An 18,465-nucleotide genomic window follows, 5' to 3' on the forward strand; every position below is an offset into this window, starting at 1 on the left:
AGCTGAGGAATACTAGAACCCTCAAAATAATGTAGTTTGCGAATGAGAAGCAATAAAACATGAAGTTTGGAATATGTAACCCAATTGATAGTTTTTTTTAAATGTCTGACAGTCCCTAAGATTTTTTTTTGTGGCTGAAATCCACTTTATTTTTTTTTTTGATAAAGCAGGCTGATTTTTTTTTTGTCAACTGTTAATTTTTTTTTCTTATTCACATATTTAAGTGCCACTTGAAGTCCTTTAGATGTCATATGCTTTGTGTTGACCGAGTTTGAGTTGCAGAAGCCAAGTATGTGAGAGGTTTGGGCAGAGAAGGAGGTGAGACGTTGACCTCTCCTTGACCTCATAAGATGAGGATTTGGGCTTCCAGTGAGGAATCTAAGTTAAAGGTGAGATTTCGTCGTCTTTTTAGTTGCTCTTTCATTTTGCTTGCTTTAAAATGTGCGTAAGTGGGGCACCGGTTGACACCATGGAAACTCAAAGATCTCCCTCATGGTTTCAATGGTGTCACATCTGACATCATGTGGGCTGCTCATTTTCAACACTTTGTCACAATTGTCAACAGATTTATGGTGCGTTTTGAAGCATGCGGTGTGCCTCAAGGTTCAATTCTAGGTCCTTTATTGTTTCATTTTCATATGCTCCCTGGAGACACCTTTATTATCTCAACAAACATGAGGGATGCCATGCAGAGGTCATCAGTCACTGTCCAAACTCCCTCTCTTTGCTTCTCTAACTTTCTCAAAAGTGTAAATGTGCTTTAAATGCCAAATTAGTCACTTTGCGTGAACGTGCTTACAACTTTGGTGTGGATTCAGGGGGGTGATGGGTGGGAGACTGGAGGAGGAGCCCTTGCAGCCAGAGTGTATATGAGACCCTCACATCTGGCTGTATTGCACACTCATCTTCACCTTGTTCTCCTCTCGGGAAGAACAACAAAAAAAAATTCAGGCCTTTCCCCACTCTTCAGGTCCCAGCATGGGTGGACGCTTGGTGTTGCAGAGTGTGCTGATCCTTTGGTCGGTGCAGTGTGTGCATACTGGGGGTGAGTACACAAAATAACACTTGAATAAATTGCAAACTCAATTTGAGGTGTGGCAGGCCCATTTAGAGAATATGGAAGTTAAGTGTGGAAATAACCAGTGGCATTATTTTAATGAGAATTAATTAACAGTTTGTGTCAAATGTGTGAGCAGTAAATTGTTTTTTAGACATCTAAAAAAAAAGTGTCAGCCACTGGGGGTCAAATACTTTAAATCGCTCTCCTGCAAAATGGAAAAAAAAAATCCTCTCGTTCCCAATTTGGTGTGATAACCCCACTGTCATTTTATTTCTTTTTTTTAAATCAACTCATGTGTTCCATGGTCTTCTGCCAGCATACTTGTTGCGGCCTTGTACCATTATTCCTGTAACTTGCTCCAAGTTGAGATAAATGTCTTTTTCAACCACTTGGGTTTACCTGTCAAATTTCAAGCCATCCTGTGAACCGGAAATCTTAGCAACCCCTGTTGTCCTTTCAGCTGCATATTCTGGTTTTCCTCCAAATCAAAGGCGCTCCAGCTTCAGTGGCAGCAGCCGTCTAAATTTAACATCTCACCGCGAGTCGGAGATTACTACCTGTACACAGTCGCTGCATTGACTTCCACTATTACTTCCTAAAAGTCCTCGCTGACCACAAAGAATGATTTCAAATGACATCATAATCTGTGCTTGCTTGAAGGTTACGCTGCAGGAGTGTCTGGTGTTCCTAATGGTCATGAAGCTCACTTTAATGGTGAGTCTGGCAGCAAATTTACACATTTTTGCAGCTAATGATGACCTTTTGCTCTAGGAAGAGGTGTCGGGACACCAATTGGCACACAAAACGGTGGATACCCTCATAAAGGTAACATGAAAATAAAAGCAACGTGACTTAAGATGAAGCTTATTTTAGTTTTGGGGTTTTTACTCAAAGGCTATGGAGGAGTTCCCGGGATGGGCCACAGAACCCGAACAAAAGGTTGGTTTATTGATTTGTCCGTTTGAGGGCTGCTTTGAATAATCGACACTTTTTTTGAAGGCAACGGGAGAGGTCAAGGAGGTTGGCCGCAAGGTAATACATTCATTGTAAAAAAAAAAATACTTGATTCTGTTGACGTTTGAAGTGATAGGGCTGAAAATAGTCCAAGAGCAGCAATTTTTTTTTTTTTTTGTGGTTTTAATGTCTTGCAGGATATGGCAGCCATGCTGGTGCCACCAACCACCATCCACTGAAAGGCAACGGTACGCTTCCCCTCGGAAATTCTCATTGTACGAACGCTCCGGTGATGTTTTGATGTTCACATTGCAGGCTACAGAGGTCACGCTGGGGCATTTGCTGGCCAAGGAAATAAAGGTAATTTTTGATAAGGAAACATTTTTTTTTTACTGCTGCCTTTTTTAATTATGTGTATCTTATCGTAAAGGTTACGGAGGTCCTGCTGCCGGCCCCCAGAATGGAAACAAAGGTCAGATGAAAGGTGCGTTTTCAGATTTAATCAACTAATGAATCCTTTTAAAAAATCAAATGTTCTCTTAGGTTACGGTCCTACAACTGGTGCTCTTGGTGGAGTTCAGCCAAATGGTGAGTGAGCACTTGAGCGTCAAAGTATTATAACTTGATTGAAATTCAATTTTATACTCGTAGGTTATGCACACAGCGGGTTTGCCAGTAAAGGTAACGGTAAGATTCCCTTAATGTGCCGAGATGCCAAATTTTGGCCAATTATTAATTGACTTGACGGCGCTTTATCAGGATATGGAGCAAAAGCTGGTCTACCAAACAGAGCCGGAAACAACGGTAACGTTTCCGCAAGAAAACCCCCATCGTAAGCCTCCTCCGCTTTTCATATTTTGCGTATTGTACTTAACAGGCCGGGGAGGTCCTGAACGAAAACCCGTGAAAGGATACGGCCAGCCTTACTATGGAGCAGGTGATGAAACTCCTCCACTGTTCTCTTGGGGGGGGTCGACCTTATCTTGTAATTGATTTCCATTAAGGTGCGGGTGTGGGAGCGTCCCATGGTCAGGGACTGCCTCAGCCTGCCAGGAACCAGGCCAACGGTATATCAATTTCTCTTTCCACTTTTGTCATATCTGTCCTGATAATCTATATCTCTCCTTTCAGCGTATGGTACTTACGGTACACTACCGATAGGTGGTAAGTCAAAGTTGCTCCTCATGGATCTCTCCTACTGTAGAAAAATTGAAGACCTTCCATTTTTGTGTGTTTAGGCTACAATGGTGGTTACGGCAGTGCCGGGATGAGCCTGGGACGGCGGTACGGAAGTGGAGGACTCAAAGGACCCAAACCAGGTTGGCACGGCTTGAGACGCTCATCAGAGCAAAGTTGATCGTTGTGCTGGAGGCACAGCAAATTCATAATATTTTTATTTTGAAGGTTATGGATACCCCAATGGTGGCACTCGCTATCCTGTAAAGCCAGGTAGATATGACATATCCAAAATTTGTATATTAGGTACAAGTTATTCATCAGTGTGAGTGTAATTGTATTTTTTATTTTTTTAAGGATATGGAAATGGTGTCAAGCCAAATGGTGAGTCATTTTTTTTAATATTCAAGATGTGTACATTCAAAAATATAGTTCTAAAAGTAAATTCCATTGTTTTTCAGGATACGGACTAAACAGAGGAGGTAGGACCATCTCAATGTTTTGAGAACGGACTGTAAGTGAAGCCCAATTAGCACTAAGCACATTCTCCATGTGGATCTTTTCAAATCAAGGTTACGTACCGGGAGTTGTCCCAATTGGATACGGAGCCAAACCTACTGGTAGACATTTAACATTAACTCTGATAAATTAAAATGGCATCTTAATAATTGTTTGGTTGAAGGTTATGGAGCTGGAGCTGGTGGCACAAAAGGATATGGAGCCAAACCCCATGGTGACATCCTCGTAATATAAACCCTCAAGCGCTTCTTGATATTACAATAAATATAAACCGCTTTATTCAGGATATGGAGCAGGAGGATTCGGACCTCAGGGCCATAAAGGCGTTGGACCGGCGTCACCTGGGCAAGGTTAGGTGCTCTCCCTGCATGGTGATATCTTGGATGACTTGATGGATTTATATTTACAGGTCTTGGTGGTTCTGGCATAGCTAACCAACCAGCGAAAGCGCCAAATTCTGGTAAGACTTTCTCGCTGACATATTAGCCTGAATAGCATGCTAGGACAAACTTTTTTTTCTTAAACAGGATTTGGCCAGATGCCATATGGTAAAGGTCCAAAGATGCCAGGTGCCCCAAAAGGTCAAGGTGGTCTTAAAGGTGATGTCCTGACACCTCAGCAACCAGGCCCAACTCTCCGGGAAGGCGCCTCACCCCAGCGGCCAATCATGGAAGGTGACGCGCTGCCTCCGCCTGAGCCCACCAGTGGCCGGCTTGTACTGGTCACCCAAGACCAGTACCAGAAGCTGCCTTCACCTGTGCCACAAGGGAAAAATTACATTCAGCCGCAGGTTACGCCGGGACATGCGCCCGTTTTCCCTCAAGGCAAAGAGCCCAAGTTTGGGCCCGAATCTTCTCCTGGCTCGGCGCACATGAGACCACTGGACAAAGGTTTAAAGCCTTACGAAGCTGGACCGGCAGGAGGTAGACCTGTAGGCAAGTACCAGGATGTCTCGTGTCTTACTTTAGCCAAAAACAAATCATTACTTGGGTTAAGGAGGTCAAACAGTCTCGCTGAGGGCTTAGCAGAACGTTGACAAGATGTATGGCCTCTAGGTTATGTGTTTGGCGGCGATCTGCCCACGCAAAAAAGTCCCGAAGCCCATGATGATGCATTTGGGGTGGGCGTCGACGGTGAGGGTTACGCTGCGGCGGGTTCAAAGAACGTCATCCATCCCGAGCAAAAGCCTCGAGTAGACCTGAAGGAGAAGCAAGTCCAACGTCTGGAGACCGAGGAAGCAACTGACAGGCGGATGGTCAAAGGTGTCAAACTTTTAGGGGTGCACTAACGGAATCCTGAATTCAATACTGCATGTTTGAATGTCCAAATATTATTTTGCTGGTTCTGAGGTTAAATGGGCAGTTAGTGAGAAATTACAATTTGCTTGCCGACTTCAATGTGCCGATAAACATTTTGATTGAGATGCCTGACATGATACTTGGAATGTGCTCGCTGCATGGTCTGCAATGTCAAATAATTCACTTGCATCCATAAATCATTGTTAGAAAAACAAATACGAGCTAACTTTGAAATCTATCCTGAATTTTAGAGAATGGAGGTGGACCTCCAATATCTAAGGGCCAAGGAGCGAAAGCTGGAAAACCTGGTAAAATTCTCATTTCTTAGGACAATGTAATTTTTTAAACAATTTATTCGCTTTTTTTTTTTTTTTTTGTAGACTGTGGCCCAGGAGGTCCAAATGGACAGTGGATGAAAATACCAAGACCAGGTGAAAAATACAATTCAAGATGTCCAGTTTTAACCTTGTCATGTGATTACTAAGCATTTGTAGGTTAAATGTTTTTTCTTTTGAATAATCACAAAAAGATAGTAAATAGGACTTATTGCATTTAGCATCTGAGAAGTTTTTTTCTTTTCCTGAAACGATAATACAGGAGCAGCAGGCACCAACACCAAAGGTACTTTATGTTGATTTTGTTTTTGAATATATTTCTATATAAAAGTAAAATTTAGCCCCAGTGAAGAAATGACAAGTTTTCCTCATCATAGTTTCTATTTACCAGGTTACGGCGCAGGAGCAGGTGTTCCAAACCGATTTGGCACCAAACCTGGTAAATCACATTTATCACTCTCGACTTTTAAAAACATTGAAACTGCAAATCTATGCATTGAAAGGTTATGCTAATAATGGATATGGAGGTCTTGGATATCCCAGCGCAGGCAAAGGCCAACAACCAAGTGAGTACTCCAGTCAGTCCCTCACCCCTCCAAAAAAAAAAAAAAATTTTTTTTTTTTATGCTTCCTCAGTTTACAGACCAGAAGCCAACCTTGGAGGAGCTGGCTATGTCAAGGGAAACGCTTACCCAGGTCGATATTTGGAATTTTATATTTGTAAATAAAATACGTGCAATGTTGATAAACATGAAATCTGGATTTATAGGAAATGCAGGTCCTGGTGAACATCCTCAAGCAGGTAAAGTTGATTCATTAAACAACGTCGTCCAACTAGTCTGTTGACAATACAGATATTTTTTTTCTAGGTTATCCGAATGGCTACGTTCCTGCTGTCCAGCCTAACTATGCTAGTATGTAACGTAATCAGCTTTGGAAAGCTAATGAGGATGAGTTTCATCACAAAATAGATGTATAATATGGTTTGAACTTTTTTAGATCTTGGCCACGGTGTTCCGACAAATGATGCAAAATCAGGTGTGATGAATTGGATGTTATTCTTGAGAATTTCAAAGTGAGATTTATTTTTTTTTTTAAATTTCTGCTGAATTTGCAGGTGGTGGCGTGCAAGTGCCTTACAATGGCGCCCCAGCTGGAGTAGATGGTAAGACTACATGTGAGGTTAAATTTGACTAGGCTGACTTTTTTTTTTTTTTTCCTGCAGGTTCGAATCAGCCTGAGCCACAGCCAGTTGGCCTCGGTCCTAATGGAAAACAAGGCCCGGTGTACGGTGGTACGTCAAATCTCTTTTTATGTGTAGTTCAGACAGGAAAAAAGAAAAACATTGTGACAGCGGCACCATTTTGTCCCACCCGTGTCAGGAATGGAGGGCTTGCCTTACGGGGGTCAGGCTGGGATGGGGCCTGAGAAAGCCAACGCCAAGTATGGTAAGTTTTTGCTCATTCCAAATCTCTTTTTAAAATCTGAATTGTAATTTCTTCTTTTGATCATCCAGGTATTGGTGGATTGCAGTTTGGCGGCAACCCTCAAACGGGAAATAATGGCGGAGGTTATTATGGTATGCCTGAATTTCTTAAGCTAGATGAGTTCAAAATGCTCAACCAAGCCTTTCTTCTCAGGATACGGCGGCATTGGCCATCTTCTAGGTCTGGGCAATAATGGACACATGGCTGGCAAATACGGTGAGTCAAGTTTGGACAAACGGAAATGTCTTTGGTCCTGATGGCCATTCCTTCTGCAGGCTATGGAAGAATGCCCCACGATGTTCAACCTGTTGGCTTTGCCCCTCAGCTCCCATCTCCTGGTGCCGGACAATATGGTGAATGTTTTGCAGGAAATAAAGCAATAAAGTTAACAGTTATTATTTGTATTTATTTTCCCACAGGTCCTGCGGGCTTACCATATCAGTCAGGTCCTCTCGGATTTGGACCAAATGTGAACTATGGTGAGGTCCTTCAAATAGAACTTTTGGGGAGGGTTATTTTTGTTTGAACATGTTTTTATGGGATTGCTAAGGTGGTGGTGACGGCTTCGTTGGACCACAAGGTCACGGTGGAGAAGGGAAGCCTGCTGGGAAACATGGTTTGTTTGCTCTCCCAGAGGAAAAAAAATAGTAACTTGATTTGATTTTTTTTTTTTTTTCTTTTTGCAGATAATTTGGCACACCACCAAGGCCAGCCTCTCCAATCGGCATCGGACGGCCGATCAGGTAGAGAAATTGGACAGAAAACTTGAAGTGGAACTGATAGTATTTCTATTGACAGGTTCACCTTATGACCTCCAGCCAGCTACACCTGAGAACGCCAATGGTAAGTCCTCCTTGAAGGAAACAAGTGTTCTCTGTTAACTTTTTTTAAATTTTATTTTAGAAAATGTGGGTTACATAAGTGGAACCAAACTGCAGCCCGAAGGTAACATACATTTCCAAGTTTCCATATTTCATGTTAAAAACAAAAAAGCTTAATTTTCTCTGCGCAGTGATTTCGCTCCCCGCCGCACCCACTCCCTTGCCGCTGGACTCCGGCTTCACGCCGGGGCGAGCGGACGACCTCTCCTCCGACCTGGCGGGCACCGGCGGCCTGGCGTTCAACCCCGACGCCGACACGCAGGCCGCCGGCCGAGGCCCGGAGCAGCCGGACGACCCGGAGCAGATGCCGCGGCAGCTTCACATCCAGCAGCAGCTCAAGTTGCATTTTCACCCTCAAGGCAAGATGCACAAATTGAATTAAAAAAAAAAAAAAGCTTCAACTTTTGTGCCATTTTGTCCTCAGGAGCAAAGAATTCTAAATACGACTTGAACGGCTTCTTTGGAAACAGTGGCTACTAAGGTAAGAAGTGATTTATCAATCTAAAAATCGAAAAGGATTAATCGGTCTTCTTCCACACAGGTGGACACTGCCGTCATCTCCTTTATTCCTTTGTGTCATTGTAAAATAATTGTCGTCTCTACCTTATTGTATATTAGAGCTTATTTACGTCACCTTTTAGATATCGACTTGCCATCTTATCTCTGTATTATATATATAAAAAAATATATATCTTTCTATCCTGCACTTACGTGGTCACTGGTCACATGCAAACCTTGTTAGTGTTTTTGAATTGAATCACTTTTGCCTTTCTATAGAAAAACAAAATGCTAAGTTATTTTGCATGGCGCTTTTGGGTTTTATTTGACTACTTGTGGTAAGAATGTGGTGTTGTTGTACAGTATTTGCGTGATTAAAATTCAAGACACATTTCAGCTTTTGTGTGTGTGTGCTCCTGCAATTTGTAACCAGGCAAATCCATATTGCGTTTTGAAATCAAATTAAAAAAGTGGCATAACTGTAAAGGTATAACTCATACTTTTTTGTCCTTTGTTCAAATCTAACATTGTCAACACTGATCCTGAAGCCAATGATCTATTTCCAATGAGGTGCGATGGACTTATTTGCGAGGCGGCCGCAATCGGGCGCCCCCTTTTCAGTGAGGATTAGCGCAGCTTTATCCTTAAGAAGAATAAGAAGCGTGTGCTGATTGGCTCCGGCCGCCAGCGAGCGTGCATCTCCAACCTGAATGCTGCCGAGTCTCCCGCCGTCCTGTCACCTGAGCTGAACGATGGCTTGCAGAAGGCCGCGGCCAGGCCTAGCGTAGGATGCCGGCCGTCCGGGCGAAGGGTCAGGATGGTTCACCCGGGGCCGCGGCTGTTGGACTTCACCAAAACTCCGTCGCACCTGCAGTTCAACAAATACGTCCTGACCGGCTACCGGCCCATATCCAGCGCTCACGAGTGCGTCCGGAGTCTTTTTTACATGCACAATGAGCTGGGCAACATCTACAGTCATGGTGAGTAACTTTTTATGTTAGCTGCAGGTTCTTGCAGGTGGCGTGCTGCAAAGTTGCAGATGTCTGCTGTACTCTCACTTGTTGCTAGTTTTCAAAGATGACTGGACAGCAGCGTGTAATGAGGATATGGGATTAGCCGTAATCTGTCCCGGGAATCCCTGGCCTGGAAATATCCCGCTGCTAACTGGGTCTTTATCAGATGAGTGTGGAAATGCGTTCAGGTGGCTCAAATTGAAGTATCGCCCTCGCACTTTTTTTTTTTTTCTTCTCAGGCATCCCCTTCTTCCTGTTCCTGGTGCTGCTTCCCTTCAGCATCCCCTGGAGGGAGGTGGACAGCGTGTGGATCGGCGTGGTCCACTACCTGGCCTGCCTCAGCCCCACGGTGGGCTCGGTGCTCTACCACGTGTTCATGAACCACGTGGGAGGGGAGCACGTGTACGACACCCTTCTCTCGCTGGACATGTTCGGCGTGTGCTTGGTCAACACGCTAGGTGGGTCTCCTTGTTTGACCTCCATTGAAGAAAATAAGATACAAACCAAATGAAAACCACCTCACGCTCGTGTTTGCCACCAGGCGCACTTCCCATCATCCACATCACGCTGCTTTGCTTCCCGACGGTGCAGCAAGCCGCCCTGCTGGCCTACATCTTCTTGTCGGCCTACGGCATCTACTGCGCCACCACGGCTCGCACCAACGTCCTGCGCCTGCGGGCCTTCGTGTGGCAAGCCGTGTTCCGCTTCAGCCTCTTCCTGTTTCGCGTGTACGGCAGCGGGGCGGGCAGCCCAAACTCGCTGCGCCTTTTCCTCATCATGGACTCTCTGGCCGTGCTGGGGGGGCTGGTGAACGTGGTCCAGATCCCCGAGCGCTTCGTCCCGGGCCTTTTTGACAACTGGGGTAACAGTCACCAGATCATGCATGTCATGGTTATCTGCTCCATCATTTATCTCCACTGGGGCACGCTGGAAGATCTGACCTGGGTCAAGAACTACCAGTGTCCTGCAGAGTGACCCCATAAATGATTGCTCAACACTTTTCAGAGGAGTTTGACCCTTTAATAATAATATTTGCACTGGATTACTCATCCATGAACAGGCAAGCTATGAATCAAATCTGCAGAAATCTGTAGTGCATGTTGTGATCTAGATTTTCAGGTCCAAAGTGACCCCTGAAGAAAATGTAAGCGTAAAAAGAAGCACTTTAGCCCAAAAGGTAAGCTTGCTGTTTAATCTCTATCACAACTGGTCAGTGGAATTCACATGGGGAAAAAAAAAAACCCCACCAAACATCCTGCTTACTTGATTTGTACAGTAGCCGTAAAAAAAAGTTATTTTTAAACATGGCATAATAAAGTATATATTTTTGCATCTTATTTGTGTCCGTTTTCTTCAGGGAGGAGAGATGGAAAACTGAAGTGACACGAGTTGCGCTGTTTTGATTTTTTTAATTAATCAGCTGTATTTTCATATTCAGTCGTCATCCGAGCTGCTGTCCTCTTCGCCCTCCGATACTTCGGCGATGGGAAAGCGCAAGATGGCCACCACTCCGCTCAGTTGGGTCAGTTCTAAACAGGTAAAATGACTTTGGCTTTGCGACGCGTTGAAAAATGTCTTCAGCTTGAACTTACGTTCACCGGAAACATGAAGGCTTGAGAAGATCCTGACATTGCCTCCGCTGTCTTTCACTTTGTCCACAAGGCGAACGTAACGTGCCCTCGTAGGCACGTCCTGATGCCTGCACAGCCAAAGAATTTACATTGGTGAGTAAATTGACATGAGATGAACATTATTTGTATTTTGGTGTGGAGACAAGGTTGAGCAACACGTCTTACCTGAAGAGCTTATCACTGATGAGTAAAGTGTCGACAGCGAGGGCTTCTGCGGCCCTTTCCACGTGAGCGACTCTATGAACAAGCGCGGGGAATTCATCCCAAAAGTCAACAAGAGTTCAAAATCAATTGGATCATTAATGCTCACCCATAAAAAGCTCGGTCAGGCTCATGTTGGAGCATCTTGTAAAAGTCCTCCAGGGCTTTCACCTCTCCGGCAGCCTGGAATTTAAAATATTGCATTAAAGTCAACAAAAGCCATAAAATAGAAAGAGAGGAATATCACCTTGGTATCTGACAGCCTGTTTGTCACTGTGGGGTCTGAAAGAATTTCTGGAAGACAATAAGCAGGAGAGGTTATGCTATGCCTTGGCCACACGAGGGCGGTATAATACATGTCATTGAAGTACATTGAGCCAGTCACAGTTTCTCTTTAAGCTGCAGTAATATTTGCTATTCTTCACAGAGGATTCAAAAAAAATATCATTTTTATTTACAATTATTACTATTTTATGTGAAAAATGCTTCTGATAGATATAAAAAGCTATCCAATTGTACCTTTGAGGGAGTACTTGTGACCAGATGACGAGTGGACCATCATGAACTTGGGTCGGTTCTCCAGCAGAATCTTGTTGTCTTGTCGCACGGCCTCTTTAAAGAGGTACGTCATGAACTGGTCCTTCACGAAACCTGGACTAGCCACCAGGATGCATTTCACCACTGAGGAACAAGCAAGTAAGTTAACAAGATGAACCTAAAATGAACATTTGTTGAGTCTTACCATCAAAGTTAACGTGGCGAAGTATGGCCTGCATGACCGCTTCATAGAACCTTTCCAAAGCCTGTGAGGAGATGCCAAGCGAGCTCACATACGTCCATGTGACTGCGCGCATGAAACAACTCGCAGTACGGACGCACCTTTTCGTGCTGGGTGCAGCTCCCCCTCCGCTTGCGAGGAATGGTGAGCTCCACTTTGGCCCGCAGAAGCGTCATGGCGGGGGTCACCAGCACCAGGTTGGCTAAGCCCTCTTGCATCACCACCGCGGCCACGTCCGCCTTCTGCGTGGCATCGCAGGCCTCGTCTGCAACGCACGACCGTGAATGTATCAGTCCCATTTTTAAAGTTCCTGATTGTTTGCCGCTTACCGATTCTGGCCAACACAACGCTGTCCCAGCTCTTTTTAGCAAGCGTGAACTTCCTGTTGAGCTCCAGCTCAATAGTGTGGTACGCCCCCATCTGATGAGTAAACACATCATTAGCCAAAGCATTTATGGATAATAAATAACTAAATAAATGCTGACCTTGACATACTGGTTCTCCTCAAGATTGGTGCCCTTGACTCTCAGCTGGCATGCCTGAGTGTCAAAGTCGATGGTCTCCACGCATAACGTCAAAGTTGTCCTAACTCGGGAGCTGCCCACACTTCCTGTCGTGGATTCTGTCTGTACTTTTCTGCAAGGTCAGAAAAAAAAAGTATTATATCAGACATATTGCATGCAACATAGGGCTACCTTATAGTGGACGCTCTCAAACTGTCCCCCTGTTGCAGCAGGTTGTAGGTGTGCCACATGTCCTCTGCTTCTTCTGGCATCAGAGTCACCTGACTGCAAAAGTGCATGGCAGATCATTGATGCTGATGTCACTAAACACGTCACTCACACTGGTGAGGTTTTCCCTCAGGTCAACAAATACTTTATTAGCATGACTGCAGTATGATTTGGATTGTTTACAATTTAGTTTACATGCAAACTGGCGAGTCTGATTTTATGCATGCGCTTTCCTCTTCGTGGGTGTCTTATTTTCGTCAGCTAAAGTCAACAAACGTGCTGGCACATGGGCACCAGCTGTAAAAATACAGCATGCAGGATTAGCTGCGGCAGCTAGCCACCTTAGCTCACCACACAGCTCACTTACCCGGCGTTATCTTTTTCAATATCTCTATGGAGCAGCTTCATGATCGCTGATGTTCTACGCGGTTTTCAAAGGAAAATTCAAGAAGATTTATCAGCGTCTGGCTTCATGATGATCTTAATACTTGCTGTCAGTTTGAAAATGAATTAACTTCGGACAGGAAAAGAAACACAAAATGAACAGTGGTCGCGTCCATGAGTGACGTCATCGCCTAACCGTGAATGAAAAAAACAACAACCAAATGGGCGGTGACTTGAGCGTAAAGATCCGCTGTTGAGCGCAAAGTCGTACGTCAATTTCGTCGACATATTGGAGGTGGTTCATTCGGGGGAAAATGACAGCTTACTAAAATAATAGCTAGCTGCATATAGTCTGAATGAAGAGTCATCAATCTTTTTAATAGTGAGCTACGTTTTGGGTACTGATTAATGTGAAGGGCTTATTGTTTTATTAGTTTATTGGGTTAGCTGACACATCCAATATGGCTCCCGTAGCCGTCCTTTTATACGGCACAACAAACAAAAAAAGACCTAAAAATATAGTTGCTTAAATGTTACATTGTACGTGTACGACACAATAATGTTAATTCGATCAATAAATTATTGATTTGTATAGCGTGAAATGCTGGGAGACATAGGAACAACCGACATGTCAAAGAACATTGAATTCCACTATTCCCGCCTCCTGGCCAAACGGACCAATAAGAGCCTGGCATCTTGTTCCGCCATTTCCGCCCAACCTTTCAACATAGCGCTCATTCAGTCATTTTTTTTGTCGATGGCATGGTGCTAAGCTGCCACGGCAGAAACAACTAAATTCAACACAATTCCATTTGAATTTGGATCTCAAATGGGAAATAGTTGACTCGGCGCAGTTTTCGTCGTGAATGTCTGCTATTTCGTACTGAGCGGCGCTGTTTGGGTAGCCCATTCTTCCCCAAGGTTAGCTAGCTGGCTAACGATAGCCGATTAAACGCTATCGCTAAATAAGTTGAGCCGGGAAAAAAAAAACAGTCTCTCAGGACCCCATTATCACTTACTACTACTCCTCCCTTAAAGTTTTTTTTTTTTTTTTTTTTTTTTTACATTTGAGTAGAAAGATATGGCGGAGGCCGACAAATTGAACATTGATTCCATCATTCAGCGTCTGCTGGAAGGTAAGACTTCGATGATTTCCACTGAGGTAGCCATTTTAGCTAAGTTTACTAACCTAAACAACGACGGAGTCTTTGTGTAAATTGTTACTGTTTTAACAGTTTTTTTTACTGTCACTAATCATATTGACAAATTAACGCACAGTTTACCGCTTTTCACTTAATCCAAACCCTTTTCCCGTTTGTCGAGTAGCTTTAAGAAAAAAAAAAGAAAAGACGGTCATGGAATGCTCTATTCTCATCATGAATGTGTCCTTGAAATTCATATATAAATACTTAAAATAATATTCGTTTAAATACCTTCCTCGTGCTAGTAAACCACGACGCAAACAACTCGCGTAATCACTTGACGGGTCCTGCCCCACTTAACATTTCACAAAATGTATCAAAATTATATTTAAAATGATCTACGTGATATTTTTTTAGCAAACCTACACATGTGCTTTTCCGATACTCAGAAACTCTGGATGAAAATGAAAATTGCATTAATAAAAAGGACTACTTGACCAAGTTTGTAACAGTTTATTCATTTAAAATGATTTTGCCATGTTCAAAATGTCAGTTTAATCTGTTCCAGCAAAACTAACAAATTATAAAAAGCACAAAAGTGCCACTGTGACAATTATGATTCTGAATTATTGTGCTATAAAAACGTGAGGCTTTTACACACCGCACTAGTTTTCAAATGAGTTTGACGTTGAGCCAAAAGTCATTTTTTACAACCCAGTCCCACCCATAAAACGTTTGAGTCCATGCCCACCAATTGAAAATCACTGCTTTGCAACTCAAATTGTATTAGCCATTAATTGTTTGAAATGTTGTACTTTGTAAATTGTGTTTGTCTTTTAACATGTTTAGTCGGAGGTCTTTTGTTGATTTCTCACGCCCACTCTCTCTGTTTGCCTGGGTTGCAGTGAAAGGCTCCAGACCTGGGAAAAACGTCCAGCTGACAGAAAATGAAATCCGGGGCCTTTGCCTCAAATCCAGGGAGATCTTCCTCAGCCAGCCAATCCTGCTCGAACTCGAGGCGCCTCTCAAGATTTGTGGTCAGACTTGTCTTTGGGACTTTGAGGATGTCTGCCAAATTACTTATTAGTGCTCAGTCTTGATGAAATTGTTACTAGGGTATTAAATCCCAAGTATGTGCTACGATATATCGCAGGGGTAATTTTCTAGAAAAACCTTAAAGCACATTTTTAAAAATACTTTTACCCCTCCCGCAAGCAACAAACACATCAACTGAAAAAAGAATTAAACAAGGGACTGTATATTTAATGCATACGCGATCTTTGCATCAATAGGGGATGTACACGGGCAGTACTATGACCTGCTGAGGCTCTTCGAATACGGCGGCTTCCCCCCGGAGAGCAACTACCTGTTCCTGGGAGACTACGTGGACCGAGGCAAGCAGTCGCTGGAGACCATCTGCCTGTTGTTGGCGTACAAGATCAAATACCCAGAAAACTTCTTTCTGCTGAGGGGAAACCACGAGTGCGCCTCCATTAACAGGATATATGGCTTCTATGATGAGTGTGAGTCCACCCCACCCTTTTTTTCTTTTATTTCATATATAGAGCTATATTTTATTTTTCATTTGATCAGATTAATTTGTGAGTGTAGTTTATATTCGATCGTAACGGGCAAGAACACCCAGAAACACTTAAACTATGCTCGGCCTTGGGGGTTCCAATGTTCTTAATTTAGAACAAGTGCTGTTGCAAAAGCGAGTTGCCTTGATCGTGCATGAACAAAGAAGACGTTTTCTTCTGAAAAGCCTCAAAGTTTGTTCTCAGCTGTTAGTGTGTGGTTAGCAACATTGGTACACTGCCAACCTGAAGCTACACGTGATCGAGTGATGTGAGCACATCTGATGTTTACGGTCCAGATTACATAAAACGATTCATTAATCGTGTGGTGCAACAGACTGAACCTTGAGATATTTTATTGGCGGCCAGATAAGAGTGTTTATTTAATTTATTATGATTATTTTTTTTTTAGGTAAGAGGCGGTACAACATAAAGCTGTGGAAGACTTTCACTGACTGTTTCAACTGTTTGCCTGTTGCCGCCATTGTTGATGAGAAGATCTTCTGTTGCCACGGAGGTACCGTCACAATAACAACAAACACGCTCGCTCGCTCATCGCTGCCGGCTGTTGACTGTCAACAGCGTCATCTCCCGACCTTTAAGGCCTGGCCGGTGCCGTTGTCGTTTTATTTGACTCGCAACTGTCTAGTCTCATGTCTTTGGAAATGCATTGATGATGTAAAAATGTTTGGGTCTAGCCACTCTGTTGAGATGATCATCATCCAAATGCCGGATAGCAATTTTTCATGTTGTGACTGCGCAAGATTGAAATATATAAAAATAGTCTGCTGCAGCTCTTATCTTCTGTCTCAACCATAAACACACACATTGCTGAATATGTAAACAGACAACGGTGATAATCGCGAGGGTAAACACTCCCCAGCGTCCGATCATGCGCTGTTCTGCCTGACAGTAAACAAAGTGTCCACAACGTGCTCGCCAGACGTCCTCGTGCATGTTGAGAAAATAAGGTGAACCCACAGCTCAGGTGACTCTCTTCCCGCTTTTCCGGCAGGGCTGTCTCCTGATCTGCAGTCCATGGAGCAGGTGCGGAGGGTCATGCGCCCCACCGACGTGCCCGACCAGGGCCTCCTGTGCGACCTGCTGTGGGCTGACCCCGACAAGGACGTGCTGGGCTGGGGCGAAAACGACCGCGGCGTCTCTTTCACCTTTGGCGCCGACGTGGTCACAAAGTTCCTCCACAAGCACGACATGGACCTCATCTGCCGTGCCCATCAGGTTGGCTTGGCAATAGAATTGTAACTGTGCTTGCATTCTTGTAGGCAAGTTTGAAAGAACTGGTCCTTAAACAAAGGTTGACACACCCCTGGTTTAGACTCATTGCAATCCTTCTGCCAGTAGGTGGCAGCACACCTTGCCTTTGACTGACCCGTCATCAGATGGTTTTAATGTTCCTCAATACCGAACCTGTCATCTGCGTTTCAGGTCGTGGAGGACGGCTACGAGTTTTTTGCCAAGAGGCAGCTGGTCACGCTTTTTTCCGCCCCCAACTACTGTGGCGAGTTTGACAACGCCGGCGCCATGATGAGCGTAGACGAGACCCTCATGTGCTCGTTCCAGGTAAGCAAGTCGAAAGATTCCCCTTAAGAATTCCGGACGCGAAACCTCGGTTGGCCAGCAACTCGGTCAGGAAGGATATTTTCAAATCAAGTGTGAAGTGTCAGTTGAGAAGATGATGTTGGATGAGGGAAGACGGAGCGCCAGCAAATTAACATTTTCACAGGTAAGAATGCTGAATGACTGGAATATGTAAGTCAGTGTTAACGGTATTATGTGTCTTATCATACTCAATAAATGTTTGGAATCAAATATTAAGACATTTATTTGTGCTTGGTGGATGACCAACCCCCTTGCTGTTTTGGTTTCCTTACCAGATTCTCAAGCCGGCGGACAAGAAGCTGTTTTACGGCGGGGGCGGCGGCATGGGCTCCGGGCGTCCCGTCACCCCACCGAGGAAAGCTAAGAAATGACAGCAATAGTTGAGTCCTTGACCTTTGCCCCCATCCCTCTCTACCTCTCTTCTCCTTTCTTTCACCAAACAGCCAGAAATCAAATCGTAACCCAGGGCTTTTTTTCCTCCCCCTCCCTTTTTTATCTGTACTTCTTAAAAACATTTAATGTTACAAATTGTCCGAGCGAGTGCGCAATCGAGCGAATGTACGCCTCCGTGTGCCGGTGAGCTTTCAAACGGCAGGCGAGTTGTATGCGGCGTGTGAGAGTATTCGAAATTTCTACTGTTCCCCCCTCTTGCTGTCCTGCCACTCTTCCTGTGGAAAGGTTGAAACCGCCGAGCGCAACGGGGCAGCGATTTGACTGAAAATTTGGCAGCGGACCCCTGCCAGTAGGTGGCGCGTGTGTCCTCGAGGGGGGGTATTTTGTTTTCCCTATCCCCCCGTACTGTAAAATCTCCACATGTGTGTGCGTGTGAGCTCATACGCTGTCCACGCGCACACACATGCACAACTCTTCAGATTCATATGAGCCAGAGCTGTAAAAACAAAAACATACAGTTTAGGTTTGTACAGATTTGATTACTTGAAAGAGATTTTTGTGAGTTCGTTTTGTAGTCGTTCATCAAGTTGACCAATAAAGCGAGAATCGAAGATAGAATCACATTTGTTCACGTTTCTTTCCGAACAATTATTTCTGAACACATCCTGACGAAGATATATCGAAAGACAATATAAAATGTAGAGAATTAGTAACTCCCGGGAACAAATTGTATTACTGTATTTCTATTTATGTAGGTGGCGGGTGTGTCTCGAGAGTGTCACACATT

The 18,465-nt window shown here is 44.1% G+C and overlaps 4 protein-coding genes across 4 annotated transcripts; 3 read left to right on the plus strand and 1 right to left on the minus strand.

The window, feature by feature from the left end:
* Positions 1–231: 231 nt before the first annotated feature.
* cmn (calymmin) lies at positions 232–8,444 on the plus strand. Its single transcript, XM_088360299.1, has 47 exons — positions 232–389; positions 971–1,045; positions 1,721–1,774; positions 1,832–1,885; positions 1,955–1,999; positions 2,060–2,092; positions 2,212–2,262; positions 2,330–2,374; positions 2,445–2,498; positions 2,558–2,602; positions 2,666–2,701; positions 2,774–2,818; positions 2,892–2,951; positions 3,019–3,081; positions 3,146–3,178; positions 3,253–3,333; positions 3,419–3,463; positions 3,548–3,574; positions 3,652–3,672; positions 3,763–3,810; positions 3,873–3,923; positions 3,994–4,059; positions 4,119–4,169; positions 4,237–4,644; positions 5,259–5,315; positions 5,388–5,438; positions 5,605–5,628; positions 5,734–5,781; positions 5,846–5,908; positions 5,979–6,038; positions 6,112–6,144; positions 6,212–6,256; positions 6,342–6,380; positions 6,460–6,507; positions 6,568–6,636; positions 6,725–6,790; positions 6,859–6,921; positions 6,983–7,045; positions 7,105–7,182; positions 7,249–7,308; positions 7,380–7,445; positions 7,516–7,572; positions 7,628–7,672; positions 7,733–7,774; positions 7,842–8,069; positions 8,135–8,191; positions 8,252–8,444. The coding sequence occupies exons 2-46, from the start codon at positions 979–981 to the stop codon at positions 8,188–8,190; spliced, it is 2,844 nt and encodes a 947-aa protein (XP_088216425.1). The 5' UTR covers positions 232–389; positions 971–978; the 3' UTR covers position 8,191; positions 8,252–8,444.
* A 429-nt stretch (positions 8,445–8,873) lies between these two features.
* paqr4b (progestin and adipoQ receptor family member IVb) lies at positions 8,874–10,558 on the plus strand. Its single transcript, XM_088360301.1, has 3 exons — positions 8,874–9,188; positions 9,461–9,679; positions 9,763–10,558. The coding sequence occupies exons 1-3, from the start codon at positions 9,026–9,028 to the stop codon at positions 10,194–10,196; spliced, it is 816 nt and encodes a 271-aa protein (XP_088216427.1). The 5' UTR covers positions 8,874–9,025; the 3' UTR covers positions 10,197–10,558.
* A 52-nt stretch (positions 10,559–10,610) lies between these two features.
* Positions 10,611–13,145, minus strand: pelo (pelota mRNA surveillance and ribosome rescue factor). Its single transcript, XM_088360300.1, has 12 exons — positions 12,930–13,145; positions 12,527–12,619; positions 12,317–12,467; positions 12,161–12,251; positions 11,933–12,096; positions 11,796–11,856; positions 11,573–11,734; positions 11,301–11,347; positions 11,163–11,236; positions 11,018–11,089; positions 10,814–10,920; positions 10,611–10,750 (listed from the first exon to the last, which is right to left on the minus strand). Exons 1-12 carry the CDS (start codon positions 12,968–12,970, stop codon positions 10,656–10,658), a joined length of 1,158 nt encoding a protein of 385 aa, XP_088216426.1. The 5' UTR covers positions 12,971–13,145; the 3' UTR covers positions 10,611–10,655.
* A 501-nt stretch (positions 13,146–13,646) lies between these two features.
* On the plus strand, positions 13,647–18,296 carry ppp1cab (protein phosphatase 1, catalytic subunit, alpha isozyme b). Its single transcript, XM_088359500.1, has 7 exons — positions 13,647–14,082; positions 14,994–15,125; positions 15,381–15,611; positions 16,078–16,182; positions 16,681–16,904; positions 17,112–17,246; positions 17,561–18,296. Exons 1-7 carry the CDS (start codon positions 14,028–14,030, stop codon positions 17,654–17,656), a joined length of 978 nt encoding a protein of 325 aa, XP_088215626.1. The 5' UTR covers positions 13,647–14,027; the 3' UTR covers positions 17,657–18,296.
* The last annotated feature ends 169 nt before the right edge of the window (positions 18,297–18,465 follow it).

The sequence above is a fragment of the Syngnathus floridae genome, chromosome 18 (genome assembly GCF_059516105.1).
Source record: "Syngnathus floridae isolate MCC-2025c chromosome 18, RoL_Sflo_1.0, whole genome shotgun sequence".
In the NCBI taxonomy this organism is placed as follows: Eukaryota; Metazoa; Chordata; class Actinopteri; order Syngnathiformes; family Syngnathidae; genus Syngnathus; species Syngnathus floridae.